Source organism: Lagopus muta, chromosome 8 (genome assembly GCF_023343835.1).
Source record: "Lagopus muta isolate bLagMut1 chromosome 8, bLagMut1 primary, whole genome shotgun sequence".
Lineage (NCBI taxonomy): Eukaryota > Metazoa > Chordata > Aves > Galliformes > Phasianidae > Lagopus > Lagopus muta.
Window position 1 is genome coordinate 18,123,159 of NC_064440.1, and position 19,559 is coordinate 18,142,717.

General features: G+C 35.6%; 1 protein-coding gene across 6 annotated transcripts in view; it reads right to left on the minus strand.

Moving 5' to 3' along the window:
* The window catches only part of LRP2 (LDL receptor related protein 2), a 136,918-nt gene that overhangs the window by 41,079 nt on the left and 76,280 nt on the right, over positions 1-19,559 (minus strand). For all 6 annotated transcript variants that reach the window (XM_048953630.1, XM_048953632.1, XM_048953634.1 and 3 more), the window contains 16 exons: positions 18,796-19,044; positions 17,671-17,882; positions 17,014-17,198; positions 15,862-16,090; positions 14,660-14,837; positions 12,738-12,866; positions 10,259-10,425; positions 8,453-8,596; positions 7,386-7,495; positions 6,207-6,384; positions 5,647-5,860; positions 4,962-5,201; positions 4,652-4,840; positions 3,150-4,070; positions 1,940-2,105; positions 966-1,124 (listed from right to left, as the gene is read on the minus strand). In XM_048953630.1, the coding sequence (XP_048809587.1) occupies positions 966-1,124; positions 1,940-2,105; positions 3,150-4,070; positions 4,652-4,840; positions 4,962-5,201; positions 5,647-5,860; positions 6,207-6,384; positions 7,386-7,495; positions 8,453-8,596; positions 10,259-10,425; positions 12,738-12,866; positions 14,660-14,837; positions 15,862-16,090; positions 17,014-17,198; positions 17,671-17,882; positions 18,796-19,044 (3,670 nt within the window). The remainder of the gene's footprint in view (positions 1-965; positions 1,125-1,939; positions 2,106-3,149; positions 4,071-4,651; positions 4,841-4,961; positions 5,202-5,646; positions 5,861-6,206; positions 6,385-7,385; positions 7,496-8,452; positions 8,597-10,258; positions 10,426-12,737; positions 12,867-14,659; positions 14,838-15,861; positions 16,091-17,013; positions 17,199-17,670; positions 17,883-18,795; positions 19,045-19,559) is intronic.

Genomic DNA, 19,559 nt, shown 5'->3' on the forward strand with positions numbered 1-19,559 from the left:
GGGATGACATCTTTGGGGGAATAGTGTAAACAAAATGAGAATAAGCAGAAGGAAAAATGGAGGAGTTATGGCTATACGTCTGGCCTTTGTATCCTCTTCATGCACTAAGATCTAATGAGCACTGCCATTCTTTGAACATCTGGTCCTCACATCTTACCTCATGCTCCTCTGAATTGGGGTAAAGGACTATCTGCTATCTACCTCCATTAACTAGAATTTAAAAGAGAAATGTCTTATCTGACATTACGCATCTGTAACAGAATCCTTAGAATAGATGGTCCCATTTCAGGTTCCCTACACACAGATGTATCCATGTAAGGATGCCTTCCTTTCAGAAGATCCCACAAAGGCACAGACTATAAGAGTCACTACATTACAGACATCTTTCTGTCACAGCAGCAGAGGTGTCTACAAAAGAATTGCTGTTCTGGAAGAACCAGATGAGGAATGTCTGATTGCTGCAGTGATTTCTCAGAGAACATGGGTGAATTTGAAGATGGAAATGAAATTATTTTTAAAAGCTCTCCTGCTGGTGGCAGAGATTCTGGTGGTCTACATTGAAGAGTAGGAATCTGTCTGGTTGGAAAAGCAAGAACTTAATGCCAAATTCTACAGGTGACAGCCATTAACCATGAGCAATGAATATGAAACATGCACTGTGATTGTATGCACAGGAGAAGATGCTTATAAAAGTAATGAGTTGAAATTAAGATGAGTGACATAAAGCACTGGATGAAATCCGCCTTGTGACATCACAAAACTTCTTGTTGTGGAGTAGTTCCACATCAATATAAGAAAATGATGTTTTGTTGCTATAAAGTATTTCTTATAATTTCTACAATACAAATTACTGAATTTAATTAAAATACTGAAAACAGTGGGAAAAAAATAAAGCAGGAAAAAGAGATAGTAAGCCCATTCAAATTAACCTAATGCAAATCAACAACTGTGTTATCAATACATACAGATTTGCATCAGCCCAGTATAGCTGCTGTTCTTCATAGTCCAGGGTAAGCCCATTTGGCCACACCAGATTGGTGCTTACAATAGGTGTTCTGAAGTTTCCACCAAGTGTAGCTCGTTCTATCTTTGCATTGGAGCTCCAGTCAGTCCAGTACATATACCTGTCAGTAACGTGATTGAAAAATTATTTTTACAGCAAAGAAAGTTCACAGAGCTCTTAACTGCCCTAGGATATCTCCACTCTGGTATAGCCAATTGAACTGTGGAGTGCAAAACTACGGGAAAAAGAACTACTTCCTCTCTTTTACCTCATATTTACAAAGGAATTTTCTAGCTGGGATCATTGGGCTCCACTGGAATGAACTTTAGATGAGTTCTTCCAGCTCCTGTGAGAATCTAGTGAAATCAAATATTCTCTTTCTAATCTTTCTTCATTTGATATACAGTATAACACTGCCCCTAACTTCTAAGAACCAAAAATTCTTCTGAGACACTTACAAAGCACAACATCAGTAGGAAAGAACTTACATATATATGACTTTTTATATACAACTTTTAGGTAGATCTCTTGGTAGCACCATCTGATTATCAGGACATAATATTCTTGAAGAAATCTTTGTTTCAACAAATGCCCCTTGTTTCTCTGCCTCAGTCAATGGAGAATGACTAGTTGCTTGAAGAACAGCTGCTTTGAAAAATCATTCTTATTTACCACACAGTACCTGGCTCCTAACCTCACTTAGTGGAGTTTTATTCACTACATATTCATAAGTGTTTTTTAAAAAAAACAAAATCAATGAAGAAAATTAAAATCTCCAAGGCTGAGATCAGGTTGAAAACTTAAATACTTAGATTCAGGTAATTCTGCATGGCTGGAATCTAGGGCCTAGAATAGGAACATCTATCGCTCTTCATCTAAGTCCAAACTACAGTTTCACCTGCAATGAAGATAAGGCATACAAAGTACAACACATACCCTCTGCAGGGATCCAGTACTACAGCTCTTGGTCGTGGGACCCGGGCAATCACGGTGCGGTTAGAGCCATCCACAGCCATTGAACTGATAGTCTGATTGAGGTAGTCACTGTAGTAAACTCTGTTGTTGATCCAGTCAAAGGCTATGCCATCTGGAGTTCCCAGGTCTTAGATATATGCAAATACACAAACAAAACAGTTGAGTATAGTATTCTGAGATACTGCAATAGCTCGTCTTTTATAACACACCAACAAAAAGATTTTCTTGAAATACAATTGATGGCAATGCAAATCTGACCATTTAAAAAATCTAAATAACTAATAATTCTGACTTCAGTAGTCCTGTGCATGCAGTAGGGTTGTAAACAGCTAAAGAAGTAACAGGAATCATCCCTCACTCCCATCCTGTAAATTCAGAGAGCATCAAGGCAGGCAGAGGCAGATAAAAAATAAGCATTGTTTTGTCCTTATTTTGTGCTTACACTAAAAGAGATGATCAAGTTGACACCTGTGAAAGAAGAGAGGAAAGCAATAGCAAAGACTTGAAGATGTTCAACCCTTGTTGAAGGTGCAGTTTTACACAACCCTTAACAGCAAGGTACGCTGACATACGGATCTAAGCTTTCCATCAGTCCAACATAAACAGTTCAACCTGACACTGGCTTTTTGAAAACACAGCCTTAGTCGTCTCATTCTCCCCCCGAACTCTGCTTCATCACACTTCCAGCTCACTAAATGCCCTCCTTGACCCAGACTTCTACCTTGTTTCCTTCATCTCACTTGTGGTGAAGATCTAACACAGAGTTGTTTGATTGGCAGCAAAGAGCAAGTCAGAGGAAAAACTGCAGATTGTCAAGAATCATAATAATTCAAAATTTTTTAACAACAAAAAACACTACAATAGCTATTATTATTAAACAGATATTATTTGTCTTTTTATATTGGTAATATCATAGTATCTCTGTCTCTACACTTCCTGCAATCTCAAAACTACTGAAAGCATGTAACAATATTTAACCAGTTTTATATCTTCTTGTCAAGATATGATAAGATTATCATAAGAGGAAAACACTGAAGAGAAAACAAGCATTTTATCAGTTGCCTTAAATAATCAGTCTACCTTCACTGTAAGTATAAAAATACCAGCTGAGCTAATCCAGTCCTTGTTTTCCAATATCTAATTATTCTGAATCACAATTCAATTCACTTACCAGATGCAACTACTACTGGAGTGCCAATTCCTGAGTAAATACTAATATAACTGATTCTTCCAGCACCTGAAGGATAACTTTGTGTAAAATATATTCGGTTGTTTATGCTGTCAAAATCCAAGGCCACTGCAGTTCTTAACACATTGACTGCACGGAAGGGAGGACTGTGATTTTCAGGATCCAGGTGAATACTTCTGAGGGCATTCTCAAGGGCAAAAATCAAGTAATCATCTGTTGAAATGGTACATCTCTTGCCATCACTGTCCAGTGTGCCAAAGGCACAACCACATTTGGGTGTCTGCACATCAGGCAGGGCAAAACACAGATGGGAACAGCCTCCGTTGCTGTCCAAACAAGGATTGTTGTTTACGTCAAGGGGTGAACGTGACTGAAAATGACTATTGTAAATGGTAACATCCCTTAGCCAATTAATGTTGTCTCGTATTACTGTTGGTTGATCAGTATTGCCTGGCTCCTTGCTGGCTTGAAACACTTTTTTCAGGTTCCGATCCACCCAGATCATTGAATTCCCAAAGACGGTGATACCATATGGAGTTGGATAGCGACTGCCATAACGCACAATTTCAACATCACCACCATCAGGTTGAATTCTTGCAATCATGTCTAAGGAATCATCTACCCAGTAAATGTAGCCATTGCTGTGATCGATGGCCAACCCACGAGGTGTGACAATGCCCTCAGATACCAGAACTGTTCTGTTGGTGCAGTCCAGAAATGCACGTTCAATCTTCGGATTTTGCCCATAATCTGCCCAGAACAAGTATCTGTTTTTTGGATCTACTACTATGTGCCTTGGCATATCTATTGTAGTTTTAAGCAGAACACGGCGATAAGTTGTGTTTAAACGTAAAACTTCTACAAAAGTCTCTGTCAGGAATGCATTTGTAAAATAAAGATTTCCTGCATTTAAAACAAATTGGAAAAAAAAAAACAAAAAAACAAAGGAGAGTGACAAAAGTTAGTACACAGCATCACCACCTGAGAAACATGAACTGATAAAATACTAAACTGTAAAATGAATATCCATAAACATTTTAGAAGTTAAGAGCACAAAGTATGCGGCTCCATTTTGAGGAAGTAAAGAGATGATCAAAATTAAAATAGTGGAATAATTTCTACATCTTTATTGATTTCCATGGAGATAATCAGTGGCTAATGATCAAAAATGCATTAACCATGGTTGTTATTTATTTTTTCAGTCTCAAATATCTATTGTTATTATATAGCAGCTTTTGGCTTGCACATCCATACTCTTTACCTTTTACAACATAAAACTATGAATTTTGTGTTGTGGCACAGCACTGAATACAGTAACTACAAAGTGCATGCAGTAGATGATTCTTCTAAAATCTGTCCCAAATAGCCTATCAATCTCCAGAAGAACTTTTGAAAAACACAAATACAGTACGCATGTGTATAATACTGATCAAATACTAGCTACTTTATTGCATAAATAAGTCTCTGAATTCTGCTATGCTTACCTGCTACCCAGTCAATTGCAATGCCACGAATTCCATTTCGTCCTATTCCATTTGTAACAACATTTCTAAAATAAGAACCATCAGGTTTAATTTTACGTATTGCATTCTGAGAAGAAACTGTGCTACTGAAGTCACACCAGTAAATGAAACCAGAAGGCATGTGAACATCCACATGAAGCACATTCCGTCCTGAAAAGTAGTAATTAATCATCTTTAATATAAACTAACGTACTCAGAACATGGCATGCAGGCAAGAAGTGCCAAAATATTAGGTATTATAAGCTCTCATCTTACTATAATTGTCACATACCTCTTCCTGCTAGAGGTACCATGGCTTCAGAGTGATCAGACGTCTCTAAACTAAATCCTTTAATTGCAGAAAGCATAGAAACAATTACAAATGAATTGTATGGAGAACAGGTTCTGTTATCAGGATTTAGCTGAAAGCCGGTAGCACATGCACAGGAGAATAATCCACCAGGTACAGGTAAGCAAAGTTGTTGACAAACTCCAATATTATTACTGCAGCCATTTGAGGAACCAGCAGAATCTGTGAAAGGAATACGTGGAAACACAGAAATCTGAACTGTATCATCACAAACTCGAGCAGATGTACAACAAATTCATATACTTGTGGAGCACTAACAATCAGCAAAAAATATTTTAATTGCCATTTAAGCATGATGCGCCTGTAATCAATTTGTTGGTTTCTTCTCATTTAAGATCAATGGATCAAAGAATCAGACAAAAACCCATAAATTTAAAGCTAAAGTAACAATTTTTTGTTTAGTCAATTTCACGTTGATGATATTTTAGTAAAATTTCCCATGCCAATAAATGCCTTAACAGGACAGTAGAACACCTCTGGGTAAAACCATGTAAATGCTTCTGGCACATCAAACAATTTTTTTTAAGGAGCATATATTCTGTCTCTAATGGAAGTTTGAGTTTTCATGAGTTGGAAATCTTGAAATAGCTCTTTAGTAAATACTCACTATCTCTATAATACACTCGTAGGCACTTCAGTCTTGGGACATTGTCTCTCAGTACAACTTTGTTTGCTCCAGTAAACTTGTCAACTCGTTCAATAACTTCATAATCTCGATCGGTATAGTATAGAAAGGTATCATACACTGCAATTCCCCATGGATGAGAAAGATGAACCACGAGAGTCACACGATTTGTACCATCCACATTGCCTTTCTCAATCTAAGAAATCAATTTAAAGCTTAATATTACACTTCTTATAATAGTATACATTCAATGTTACAATACAAAATTAAAATACAACATACACTACTAAAATCTTTCCTTGGACAAATTTTCATCTACCTATCACAGAGAGGAAGAATAGGTTAGCAGGATGCTAATAGAGATTTGTTTCTTCATTCAAATCATCATTTATTTTTAAAGGTAATCTATAAAAGTTATTCAGATTTTGCTTGGTCCTGCATTTCCCAGTTACATAAGTAAACTGAAGTAACTGAATTATTCTTGGGAATCACAAACACACAAATAAACAAGTAACACCAACTATGACAAAAGTATCACTTACCACTCCTGTGCTTGTGACAGCCCAGTACAACTTTTGTTCTTTAATATCAACAGTAATGAACTCTACATGATCCAGGTTGCCAGTGAAGAGGGTTTGAATACCTGATCCATCCATGTTTGCACTGGCAACCTTTGCTGGAACTCCACTATCAGTTCCCTGGTCTGTCCAATACAGCTTCCTGTAACACAGGAAAACATTATCACACCTATTAGCAAAGCTGGTGATGGAAATCAATAGCCCACAGACAATAAAGCATACGCTTAAATCCATCTCCTCTCTCTGCCAAATACCTTGGCACATGATGAATAGAGATCACTAAGAACTGAACCTCAATGAAAAAAAGAGATCTTGTTTTGAAAGAATAATTCTTGTTAAACCATTTTCAGAAATTCATATACTCTTTCCTGTATCATCCACTGTATGTCAGGAGGTAGGCTCAGAAGATTGTCAGGAGTAGAATAAAAAGCAGGAGAACAATAATTCTGTTTTATAGATGGTTGCAGTTTCAACTGTAAGTTTGGTTTCAGTTTAGAATTAAAACTGCAAGTTCAAAAACTGGCTCTGAGGAATATGTGTACTGCTCTGGTCCCAGTTGCTGAAAAGCAGCTAGGAGACACAGTAAACAGACTCCATAAAAGAGACAAAAAAGCAGATATTCATTTATCTGAAAGACTGACAGGTCACCAGCAGAACAATCTCATTACTAACACGGTCCTATGAAACACTTTGATTTTGGGAGGAAAAAAAAAGCATCATAGTGCACCTTTGTACTGGGGACAAAGTACTAAAGTCATGTTTAGTATATGCTGTTTACCATCTGACATTTTTCGCATGTAATATGCCTTTATTAATAAATACTTAATAATTTTCCTTACTCTGTGCCCACATTTTACAGTGCCTTTTTTTTTTTTTTTGATGTTTTTTATTCAGTCATTCTGAATTTTTTTTTAATTAAAAAGAATGTGAAGTATACGGTACATTAAGGAGAACAGACATCCATCCAACAATTTATGTAGTCATGCAATTGTTTTCTAGGCTTTTGAAAGAATAAATTAAAAAACAAAAACAAAAAAACCAAACCCGTATCAAATCCAGGATCGAAGTTAATGACCTTAAACATTAAGAAAAATGTAGAATAGATATTCAAGTGCAAAGATAACTGCAATTTTAGTAATTTACCCCCTTGCTGGATCAACTGTCAAACCAATTGGTGTGCCAGCTCCCAGAGAGGTACCATCGTTGGTAATCAGAGTTTTTCTGTACATTACTTCACCGTGCAGCTTCAGGACCTGTGCAAATATTGAATTAATCAAAGCATTTAATACAGAACTTAAGATACATAACTAAATCAAAGGAAAAAAGTCTAAATCCACCAAGTGATGAAATTGCAGGAAACTTGTTCAAACACTATGAAGGAAAAGCAAGCTGCTTACTACTCTAATATTCTTTCTTCTCTCACATGCACCCTACGAAGAAGCTCTGAACCTGCCTATGGTAATACTGAAGTATCCTTGGTAAAAATAAAAAATAGTAACAAAAAAATCTAATCTTTCAGCCTCCATAATATATTGATGTTGAGTGTTACAGGTTGAAGGCACTGAAAAAGGCTGATTTTACATGTATTATCTTGTATCTGTTTAAATTAGGTAGGTTTTAATTTTAAAGTGCATATTTATATTTTAGGACAAGAAAAAGACAAGAAAATTCATGGCAACTTATTCATACTTATCACTAATTACATGTTGCTTACTCTCTATTTCCCTACTCTAAATGGCATTTTTATTTTTCCCATGCTGTCACACTGCTTGCCTCCAGTAAGATACAGAATAGGACACCAGAGCACTGGGGATTGGATCTTACTCCATTCCATGGCTACATTCCTTTACAGTCAGAAGCAGTGCAGAAGGATCTCTGACTTGAAGTGAAAATAACAAGGAAAGTAATAGCAATTACTATATTAGTGAAGTTTATGTGTGAAACAGTAGGAGCCTCCTGACGACGAAAAAAAGATCCGTACGCAAATAGAGTTCCAAGAATACATCGCTTTTAAAATCTTTTAGCTGTGCACAAATTTAGGTTTTTTTCTTCAAGTGTGCAAATCACTTTTCTTCATACTACCCAAATGTTTTAGAAAAAATAAATCTAATTTCTGATTTTCACTAAAAAACAGCTCTAATTTCAAATTGTATATTTGTAGCAGCAAAATACCGAGGCTCTTAATTTTCACAATTGTACTTAAATTTTACCTCAATTGACTGTGTTCCTGGATTACTATAATAAAGGTTTGCAGACATCCAGTCCAATGCTAGGCCAATAGGAGCACCAATAACAGCTGCTGGAGCAAAAACCGTCCTGTTAGATCCATCTGACCTCACTCTGTGAATTTCACCCTTGGAAAAATAACAGAAGTATAAACATCCAGAGCAGTTTAATCAAAAACAAACAAATAAGAGAAAACCTCATTTACTGCAACCATGTGAACAGATACTTTATATTGCAATCTTTTCTGAGAAAAATGAAAATTCAGCAGTAGTAAAGTATTTTTATATACTCAATTCATAAGCATGGTAAAAAAGTATAATATACTGTCAAGTGTAACAATATGGCATAAAGAGGAATTATAGTTCATTAACCAAATGAACTATAACGTTCATTATATATATCAAGTATTTATCAAATATTTATTTCTGTGATTCACAGAAATAAAATGGCTATGTAAAATGAGCCTGAACAGTCTATTTTTAAGCTGTATGTAGACACACTACTGTAATTTGTACTCTACTCTCAAAAGATTAACAGGATTTCTCAATTAGCCAGCTTGAATAAATCTCAAATTCAATGCAGGAAAATAGTGCTCTCTACACGCATAAATACAGAAGAACCAAAATTCTAACTGTAATAGAAGAATCAAAACTAAGATTAACCCTGCAGTTTTCACAAAATTATCTCACAAATTATCACTTGCAGGCTCAATAGTGTTAGCCACATAATGTAGCTATATCATAGACACCTTAGCTGCATGATACAAAAACAGTGACAAAACTCAGAGAGAAGCTACATTGAGATCTGAGTTTTCATCCAGTTGCTTCAGTTTTACAGAAGTTCTACAGAACAATTGCTTTAGAAAAAACACCCAGGAATCATTAGGTCCGTGTATAGTCTTATTCTTATATATTCTTAATAGAGTACTTATCTGCACTCAGCCTGCCGAGGCTCTTGGCATTTCACTTGCCAGCTGTGTTAATAGATACATAAGCCCATGACCACCTACAAAACTGTGTTACCTCCTGTAAATGTCAGCTGTACCTATCTGCTTGCTGAGACGTGTCAAGAATATTTTTTCAAACTGCATGGAGGATCAAATAGATTGCTGAGAATTTATCAACTGCTTTTAAGTTTCCAAGAGTGAAGAGACATACTGCTGAATCATAAGTTTCCTATCAGATTCATCTCCCTGGCTTCCATAGAGTAATTAAAGAGACTTCTTCAAACAATTATAATGATCTATTAAAAATTATTCTGAACTAGTTTTAAAAAATATCAGCCCTGTATTTGCTGCCTGTGACTCTTCCATCCTTTTCTTCTACTTAAGAAAAGGATGCCTCTGTACTATGTTACTTCATGAAATGCTCAGACTAGAAACTAAATCATGCAAGCATGGTAATTTCATTTTGAAATTTAGCACCATTGGTTCAATATAATATGTTCATGGAGAACTCTTTCAGCTCTATCTGCAGAGTTAAGTTCTAAGCCAATAGATAGGTAAAAGAGCAGACTACAGCAAAGGACTGAGAGTACAGTTCTGTCACTACCATCTGATCTTCATGTCCCTGCAAGGAAGAGCACTAATTAAATATTTCGGTGGACAAATATGAAAACTAACCTTCAAATGAGATGGAGTCTCATACATCCTAGGGAAAAAGTCTTTCATTTTTTTCAGCTATATTTATTAAAATTCCTACCTTTAATGCTAATATATTTAAATCATGAACACTACTTTAAAGTAAGAAGTCTTATTTTAGTGTGCATTCTGAACACAAATACTAACTTACTGGATTTTCAACCCAATAGATCATCTGTTCTGAGTCATCAAAGTCAACATCAACACCATTTTGAACTCCTGCTATTGGAACCATAGCATCATTGGTCTTCTCCTCAGGGTTCAGAGAAATTCCATAAATTATATTATCTCTGACAGCAATAAGGAAAGGGTGTTCAACTGTGAAAACATATAATGTAAGTCAGAGTTAGCTTTCAACACATTTCCTCTGTTAAAAAAACTGCACTGATATATGCCCCAGCTCTACCAAAGGTTCCTTAATGACAACAAAGACAACAAATATTACCTGTGATGCTTTGTAAACTATTTACATGCAAGTTTGCATTTGTTTTTTTTTACCTCACAAGACTGAGGTTATCAATTGTAATGTTTTAACACTGAATGTTTCAGCACTATGTAATCGCAATGCACATACAAGCAAATTCTGAAAAGGAAGTAAACAGTGTAGGATCATTTATTGCTAGCCAAGGGGAGAAGTACACTCAGCCACAGCTTCTACAAGCAGATTCTTCAGAACTCTAGGAATGAGAGTCAAAACGTGCCTGAGATAGATTGTAACGGCTAAGCAGGAGTCAAAAGAAATGTACAATGTCACAGAAACAACTGCTGATCCTTATCTGCAGTATCATTGGTTTTTGTTTTGTTGGTTTTTTTTAAATCTCTTATAGAGTATACTAACTTTATCTCTAAAACAGTAAGTTTACTTTCAAGAAAACACTAATCCTCATGCTTAAATGTTATAAAGGGCAACTAGCTGTGTGTTCTGACAAAACACATTACAGACTATAGATACAAGTGAGCAAAGTAATTTCTCCTCTGCCAGGGAGTATGCGAAGAGACTCTTCCAAACACGAGTTCCCCTCTTCCTTTTCCTTTTTCTTCTGAAGGAGAGAGCACAGTCTGATCACTTCTCCAGGCATAAGCTACCACTTGAGAAGGAACTGAGTTGCTGTCATACAGAAGGTAAGTGTAACCAAACTCTTTTTCTGGTACAGATGATTTTTTTTTTCTTTCACTGCCTACTTAATACATTTATGCAAACTTTCCATGAAATTTTTGACATGAAAAAAAAAAAAACACAGCATCATTGTGCTTTTCTAAAATTATTCTCACTACTCTCGAACACCAGAACTGTTGTCAAAATTGACAAAAGCTTACACATCATTCATGCTCACTCAAAATCAAATTTCAACAAACAGTTGTCTGAAAAAACTTAGCTGTAAAATTCTTGAAGCTTTTACACTTTGATGTTGCTGTTTTGTTTTTTTTTTTTTCTTATGAATGCAGCATGCTAGTGGCTCTTCTACAAAAAGTTTACATGGAACCACTAAATTCATAACAAATTGTTCCAGTGCATAAAAGACTCTGAGGGTCATTATTCCCTCTCAAATGGTACACAGCATAAAACACTACTGAATCCTACTGAAACATGAATATGCAAGTTCTCTTGTCTAGACTGTTAGTACTTCAGAAATTTAATAGTCTCATTAAAAACAATCATATTTTTCAGAAATTTTTTGGTGACTGATTCTATCAACATTAACACCTATGGAGATGTTTAACTATTCTTCATTCTTATAATGAGCAATAGAGTAATTTTGCTGAGATACACACACCTGAAATGATAGGCTGGAGAGGGTGACAAGGAGCAAGGACAACACCCTTCCCACATGAGGGGAAACCAAAGGACATGATTTCTTTCAAAGCAAAATACAAGCTGAGGGAGAATGTGATAAATCATTTTAAAAATATACACAGAATATATATATCAGGAATGAAGAACTACTGATGTTTTTTATCCCAAAAGACAGAAGTGGCATAGGAAATGGACAGAAATGGGAAATAATATACTTGAACTGAAAACAAAATGGCTTCCAGACATCAAAATTGCGAGGTTCATTGAAGTTTAGGAGCAAGAAACCAAATTAATGTCCAGCTGGAGCCTGTCTGTTAAAAAGGAACACCTTATGTGGTGGTACTCAAGGAAGGAAGGAGATCTGATTAATCAAGCAATTCCCTCCTAGATCTGCACCTCTACGTTCTTAAAAGTACAATTCTTTAAAATGTGCTTCCAGGCTGAATATTTATAATGCCAAGGACAACACTTTGCCAGAATACTCCTTCACAATTTTAACCAATGCTTTGCTCCTTCCAGATGTAACTGCAAAACATTCAACGTGTTGAGAAAATTTAAAATGTAGCTTTTTCATAGTGCTTAAAAATAAGCATTTCTTCCATTTCTCCCAAATGAAGAAATATCTCTCTTTGAGCTCTTTCCAGAACCTGGCTCCATGCCTTTAGGCCATGTACACTCCATTCCATCCTTCCTAAGTGAAGTATGCCTGGAATGATCCCAAACTTTGATTTCATGAGTACAGCTCACAGTTCTGAAGCAAGCTTTTTGCTTGGCAGAGGGATGGCTATGAAAATCTGTCTAGTCTTTTTTTCATGTCTCACAACTACTGCCCTACCTCGCATGCAGTTCCTGTTGTCAGGAGAAAGCATCCATCCAGAAGGACAAGCACAGGAAAAAAAAAGTGGTCCAGATGATGAAAGCAAGCAGAGGTGGCTACAGGGTGATGATGCACAGGAATTGATACCTGAAAAGAAAAATAAATTTATTAGCAACTGTTAGCAATACAGGAAGCTGGAAAGCTATTCAGTGCTACTGAAAATGTCAACTCTGCACTAAATCAGCTTCAGTATTTCCTTGAAATTCAATATCAAGTTATTTACAAGAATCATATGCAATACAATACACTTATAACATAAACCTTACTGTAAAACCAGCAATATTATCATATTGATCTTTTCATTTTCCTAGCACAAAAATCTGTCAAATTCCTTTTCCAAATTTTGTTAATTGCATCTGAAGGCCTGCAGAACCTTCAGACTTTGATCACAATAACCTTTCTGGATGGGACGTTTAAACTATTTACTGAAGCTTTTTGGAGAAATTTAAAGAAATAACATGGCTAACTATGCATCATTAAAGGTAGTAGGGACTTAATGTATAATTTCTTGTATCACTTTGAAACCTGAAGTCTGTGAAATAGAAGAGTTAAAAAGTCTTTGATGATCATTATTATTACTAGAAATTAAAATTCAACCATTTAGATTGCTTCCACAAAAATGATGTTAAAAAGAATTTTTCAGGAGAAGTCATCCTCATGAAATACAAATCAGACTGCATGAATGAATACCCTTAGCAACTGCTGCAGGTTTTACTCTAAAAGTGGAATATTTGAGGAAATGACATATTATCCCGGATAGTAAAAAAACAAAAAGAACTGAGAAGAATTCAACAAGATGGCAAGTAAAACAATGATAAACTCAAACTATAAGAAAATAGCTCATTTCTATCTAAAATCTAATTGATGTGAAATCTAATGATTTACAAAACAAGAAGAATGGATGACAGTTAAAAAATCATGCCTTCATTTGCAATATTACAGTGTTGAACTATTTGGTAAGTGCTTTCTTCTTTCTCTGTCCATGTAAAGAAAAACAAAAAAATCTGAAAGGATTTGTTGAAATCCTGAAAGGATTTGATGAAAGAAAATCACAAAATGAACTAATTTAATACAATAAAGAAAATAAGCCAGTTTCTCCACCAGTGGTAGTAATGTTTTTAAGCTCCAGACAATAAATTAAAACTTATTAAATCAGAATTACAATGTATAAATTAATGTTACCCTTTTGTGACTAAATAATTTAACAACAGTCCAAAGTAGCTTTAGCTATGAACATGCTTGAGGAAGGTTTTGTTCAAAAAAAGTGCACACATAGCATAGCACCAGAAATTACTAGCACATTAATAAGATACAAGACTATGCCCTCCCCCGTTAGAATTCTTCAGGAAAAAGAAAATGTTAGTCACTGCAATATTTATTTGCAAAAAAACATCCCCAACACAAGATACAGAGCAGAAGAAATCAAAGTCAGTCTTGAATAAATTAAAATCCTTTATTGCATTATTTCATTAAGTAAAATCAAGCAAGGAATGACAAGAGTAATTTGCCTAAAAGTATGATATATACGTGGAACAAGTCTGTTTGCCACAGAGAAATTTTTAAAATGAAAATATTTTCAAAAATGCTAGAATTTTATGACAAAAACTTCAAAATAAAGAGCAGAAAAGCTGCACATGCTACTTTCCTATTATCCTTTTTGGCTATTCATGATGAGCTTATATGCTCCCTAGGTCACTTTCCTAAATACTGGACTACTCAGCAGGTTGGAAAGACTGAAAAGATTTTCAGTTTTAAGTCAGTGGCATAAATTATTTTCTTGTTTTAACCCAGACTACTTGTTGACATGACTGATTCCAGAATGCACAACATTACTTTGTGACATATTTTTGTAATCATCAAAGTTGTTTTGCTGAACTTACCATAAGGTTGCTTTACAGGATGAACTGCCACAAGCCCCAAAGGCTGGTGAATGTTATAAATCATAACTGTTTGGTTTCCTCCATGCCATTTATTGGCCCTAATTACTCGGTTAGTATACCGGTCACTCCAGTAGACAAAATCTTCAAAGATAGTTAGAGCATGAGGATGTTGCAAAATCTGTGAGGCAAGAATGTTTATCACTTTAGTTCTGGAGATAGCAAAGCTTGCCCTCTAATAACAGAGCTAAGAAAAAATTTAAAAAAGAAAAAAAGAAAAAGAAAAGCTGCCATCTCAAAAGCTATTTTTACCAAGTAAGTATGAAATATCATCTACTGCCTGAAAACAAGGCACCAATTATGAGGGAGCTTTTTTTTTTTTTTTTTTTTTTTTTTAAAGTATGTACAGCATGAGGAATTAATAAAGCAGTCTATCTGCAATGCAGAACACAAGCAAACAAAAAATAAAGACCCAACTGCAGATTTTCATGGGCACAAGTGAAAATGCAGTAGTTATGAATCTGCAAAGACCTTCCAGTTCCAATAAGCTTCCCTATAATTTACCACATTGTTGAAGAAGATGGCTCAATGAAATTTCTGAAGATTAAGGCAAGAAATATTGCACCTGTTTCTAATGCACAAGAATTGCCTACTTAGCCAAAGATAAATGGATCCCAAGGTTCAATTCTTAAAAATACACATTGCTATTCATACCAGCTTATAAGAATAAGTAAACTGTGGTGTTGGTACACAGTCCTGTCAATTGACAGCAGTACGTTGCTTAAAGATATCCTGTCAGAAATTCTCCCTTCACAACATTCCCAGCAAATAGCAAATCTTGGCAGCAGATCATCCTTTGTTGCTACAGTTATCACTGATAGAAGGTGGCAAGGAGAAGTCCTCCAGTTTTTTTATTGTATTAGAGTTACAGCAGTGTCAGATGTCACTTTTAGACTTCACACATAGACAGAACAAATGAGAATGATCTACAGCATTAAGTCTACACTTAGCTCTGGGTTTCACTGAAAATATAGAAGACTGAATGGTTTATGTAGTTAATTTTCCAGCAGTAACAAGCAGCTAGAACACTTCACTACTTACTTCACCAGAACATTTTGAACAGAAAGGCTATGATTGTGCAAAGACACTGTTGAGCAGTATCAGAAAGGAGACAGAAAAACACTGTTTATCAATTAACGTCTTACCAAATCACTTGCAACCACCTGTCGTCTGTTGTTCCCATTGTAATCACAAAAGTCAATATAATCAAGATAAGCATCAGCAAAATAAAGAAGTTTATTTGGGTAGTCAATGCAGAGTCCATTGGGCCAGTAGATTTTACTGTTAATAATCACTGTTCGCAATTTGCCATCCATACTGGCTTTTTCAATTCGGGGGTTTTGGCCCCAGTCAGTCCAGAACATCACATGAGCACTGAAAAAAAAGTAACTAAGAGTTACCAATCTGAAGAAAAAAAAAAGAAAAAAAAAGAAAAAGAAAAAAGCAAGCTGCCTATAAAGCTTAATTAGCCAGAAAGATGTTTAAGAAATGTCCTAACCAATGATACTGAAATCACTCATATCAGCAATATGTTTATTCATGACATTACCATCATTTCTGTTGTAAAAACTTTTGAATGCTTCTGAGCTATTTTATTTTGTAAATAAGAACAGTAAAAACTCCGTCATCATTACTGTTGACTGCATACGTTGACTGTAAGGCAATTCCGTTTCCTAAATACCAACTTGATGCAGGTTTGTGCTTCCACAGGCACATTGATCGTGCTACCAGAGCTATAACTGAAGAGCTCCACGTGGTTGGCAGTAAGCAGAGCTCAAGACACTGGAGAGTTCATAAAACAGAAGTCTGCACATGAACAGTTCAAATTAGAAAATTTCACTTACTCTGTTGCTGCTCAAAACAGGAAGGTATCTTTTGTGATGACATTAACACATGATGGCAATTATTTTGCATTTGGGGGTACGAGGGAACCTGTCCTTTGTCAGGTAGAAATAGGGAGGCATACCACCTTATGCTGAACATACACATATTTGTGGCACACCACTGACTAATGATATACCAAACTTTTAAATTTAAAGTTTGTACCTAGGAAGAAGATCTGTTTCTGAGGAAGACAAATATCTTGTTAGAGCAAATCAGATTAACACATTACAAATAATGATCATTTGAAACTAAATATAAAATGAACACTCTAAACACATCATTTAAAAACTGTATTTTCAGTTTTCTCTTCCACTTGTCACTTATAATTACAATATCATTTGGGCATATCTCAGGTTTGAATATTGTTATCATAAAATATGTATCTTCTCAAAACAAAATAAAAAAAATCTTACTCAATTCTGGGATCTAACACTAGTCCCCTTGGGTTTGTTACATTTTCACTAATCAGCACAGTCCTGTGGCTCCCATCCATTTTAGAGACTTCAATTGTTTCCAGAACAAAGTCTGTCCAGTAAAGATTGCGTCCTACCCAATCTACTGCTATACTTTCAGTCACGGTGACACCACTGTCAAACACCTGTTTAACAACAGAAATTTAAAAAAAAAAAAAAACAAAAAAAAACAAGAGTGATACAGAGAGAGAGAGAAAAAAAAAACTAATTGTTATCACTTCTCACACTTTATTCCTCTGTAAATACAGAAAACAGGTAACCAAATTTCAACTATTTTCTAGGCCTTTTATACAGAATGAGCCTCAGAGTGCTTACTAGGCATATACCCACTCTTACTAATTTCAGCCGTACGGAAGAAGTATGCACTTACTATGGGGAAAATCAGTGTATAGTCTAGTGTTACAAAGCTTCCCAAAAACATTCAGGTTCCTTTTTCAAAAAGGTATAGGAAACATTAGCTTAGCATCTACTGAATTGTTCCACTTAGCCTATCTCCCTTATTAATACTAGGGGATTTGCCTCTTCCCTTAAGTGGAGATACAACGTCTTCATTTTCTTTCAACAGTGAAGGGACAAGTGAAACTCAGTGAAACTTACTATTTTTCGGTCAGTCCCATTTTGGTAAGCACTCCAAATTTTATCCTGTGTTGTATCAGACCAAAAGATACGATCTGAGATTGAATCAAAATCAATAGCCACAATATTCCTCCCATCCCTAATGAGAGAATAGATACTGTGTGACTGAGAGGTGATGTTGTCCACAACAATTTGGTTACGACTTGCCACTAGCAAAAGAAGATTCCCAGACTCTGTCAAAGAAAAAGAAATATAAATAAACCACTTAGCTATCCAACAGTAATTCTGTTAGACAAGTAACAATGAGTAATTGAGTAATTAGGCATGGTTTTATAGCATCAAAGTAATTATATCTAGATGCATGGGTTGAAAGGGCAAATTCAAAATCAACTCCCAGGCAAATATATTTTATCATATCTATTCTGTCTATCCTGACACCTTGTGATCTACTCTGGCTTTCTTTTATTCTTCCTCCATCATTTATTCCAACAGACTCTCCTTCCAGACTCACATCGGGACCCTGGTTTCTTAGTTTGCAGCTGAGCCAGAACTTCCCTCAGAGTCACTTTCAACTCCCAATCCTGATTGAAACTGCAAAGGTCTCTGTCCCACAAGTTATCCTTCTCAGACTGCAGAACCTGAGGATACCCCTAAACCAGGAACCTTATGGTAACAATGGGTTTATGGTTCCTTTAGCACACTATGTAAGAGATACAGAACAACAGAACTGGGCTGGCTCAGTCTTCCTTGCTCTCCAGAATTAAGACCATAACACAGACATTAAACCCTCATGAAAAGACTGGGTTATAAACACTCTCAATGCACTGAACTTCATAAAAGAGCAGATTTTAACTTATGATTTAGAGGTGTCTGGCACTGCTTTTTCTCCAGAATATATATATATATATATTTTACCACTGTGGATTTAATAACCCAGGATGTTAATCTAAATATTGTATTTCAACAAAATAATACTTTCCAATTAACCCCGAGTGGCTGTTTCAATACTCAGGATAATCTGCTATGAATGACTGTCAGTGGCTGTTGCATCTCCTCTTTCAAAAGATAACAGTATGAAAATGAAAAAAAAAACAGACATTTTCCAGCACCACTGACATTTTTAAGGTTGACACCAGTGTTTCTCACCTGCCACTTTACAAATCCTCCCATTGGTTTCCAGAATGTATCCTTCATCACAGTAACATCGAAAAGATCCTCTCTCATTGTAACAGTGCTGACTACAAAAGCCTGGAGGGTCACATTCATTAATATCTTCACAGGTCTTAGAATCATTTGCGAGCTGGTATCCAACAGGACAAGTACACTGAGCTCCAAAAGGTCCTTGAATACATTCATGAGTGCAGCCTGCATTATTGTCAGAGCAGCTCTCCTGATCTGAAATGGGGTTGGGAAAGGAAATAAGCATATAGTTAACAAAAGCTCTCTGTGCTAAATTTATTACTTTGCTGTTGCATTGTACCAGCCTGAAATTGCTGTTAAAACATGCTGCACAATCATCAGTTATGCATGTGAGACCAGGTTGAGGCTCTTATGCAAAATACAACATACACAATGCATATGAAGGCAGATAACACAGCATTTACCACTGAGTCCCAGAATTCACTTGCAACAATGTTTTCAAACATACCTAGATTATACAAAATATTTGCTGTACAACACCAGCACTAAAATCTTGTTAATACACAAAAATTTAAAATCACGTATAATCATACCTGGCTGGGGTTCATCTGAGAATGTGCATTGATTAAAGAAAGAAAGGAAAGAAGGAAGGGAAGAAAGAAAAAGGTTACGATTAAATCAAATAATAATCAACACAAATACAAATAGCTACAAATAGCTAGCTACAGATAAACTTTTAGATTTTTTTTGTGATTTTTGAAATTAGAAAT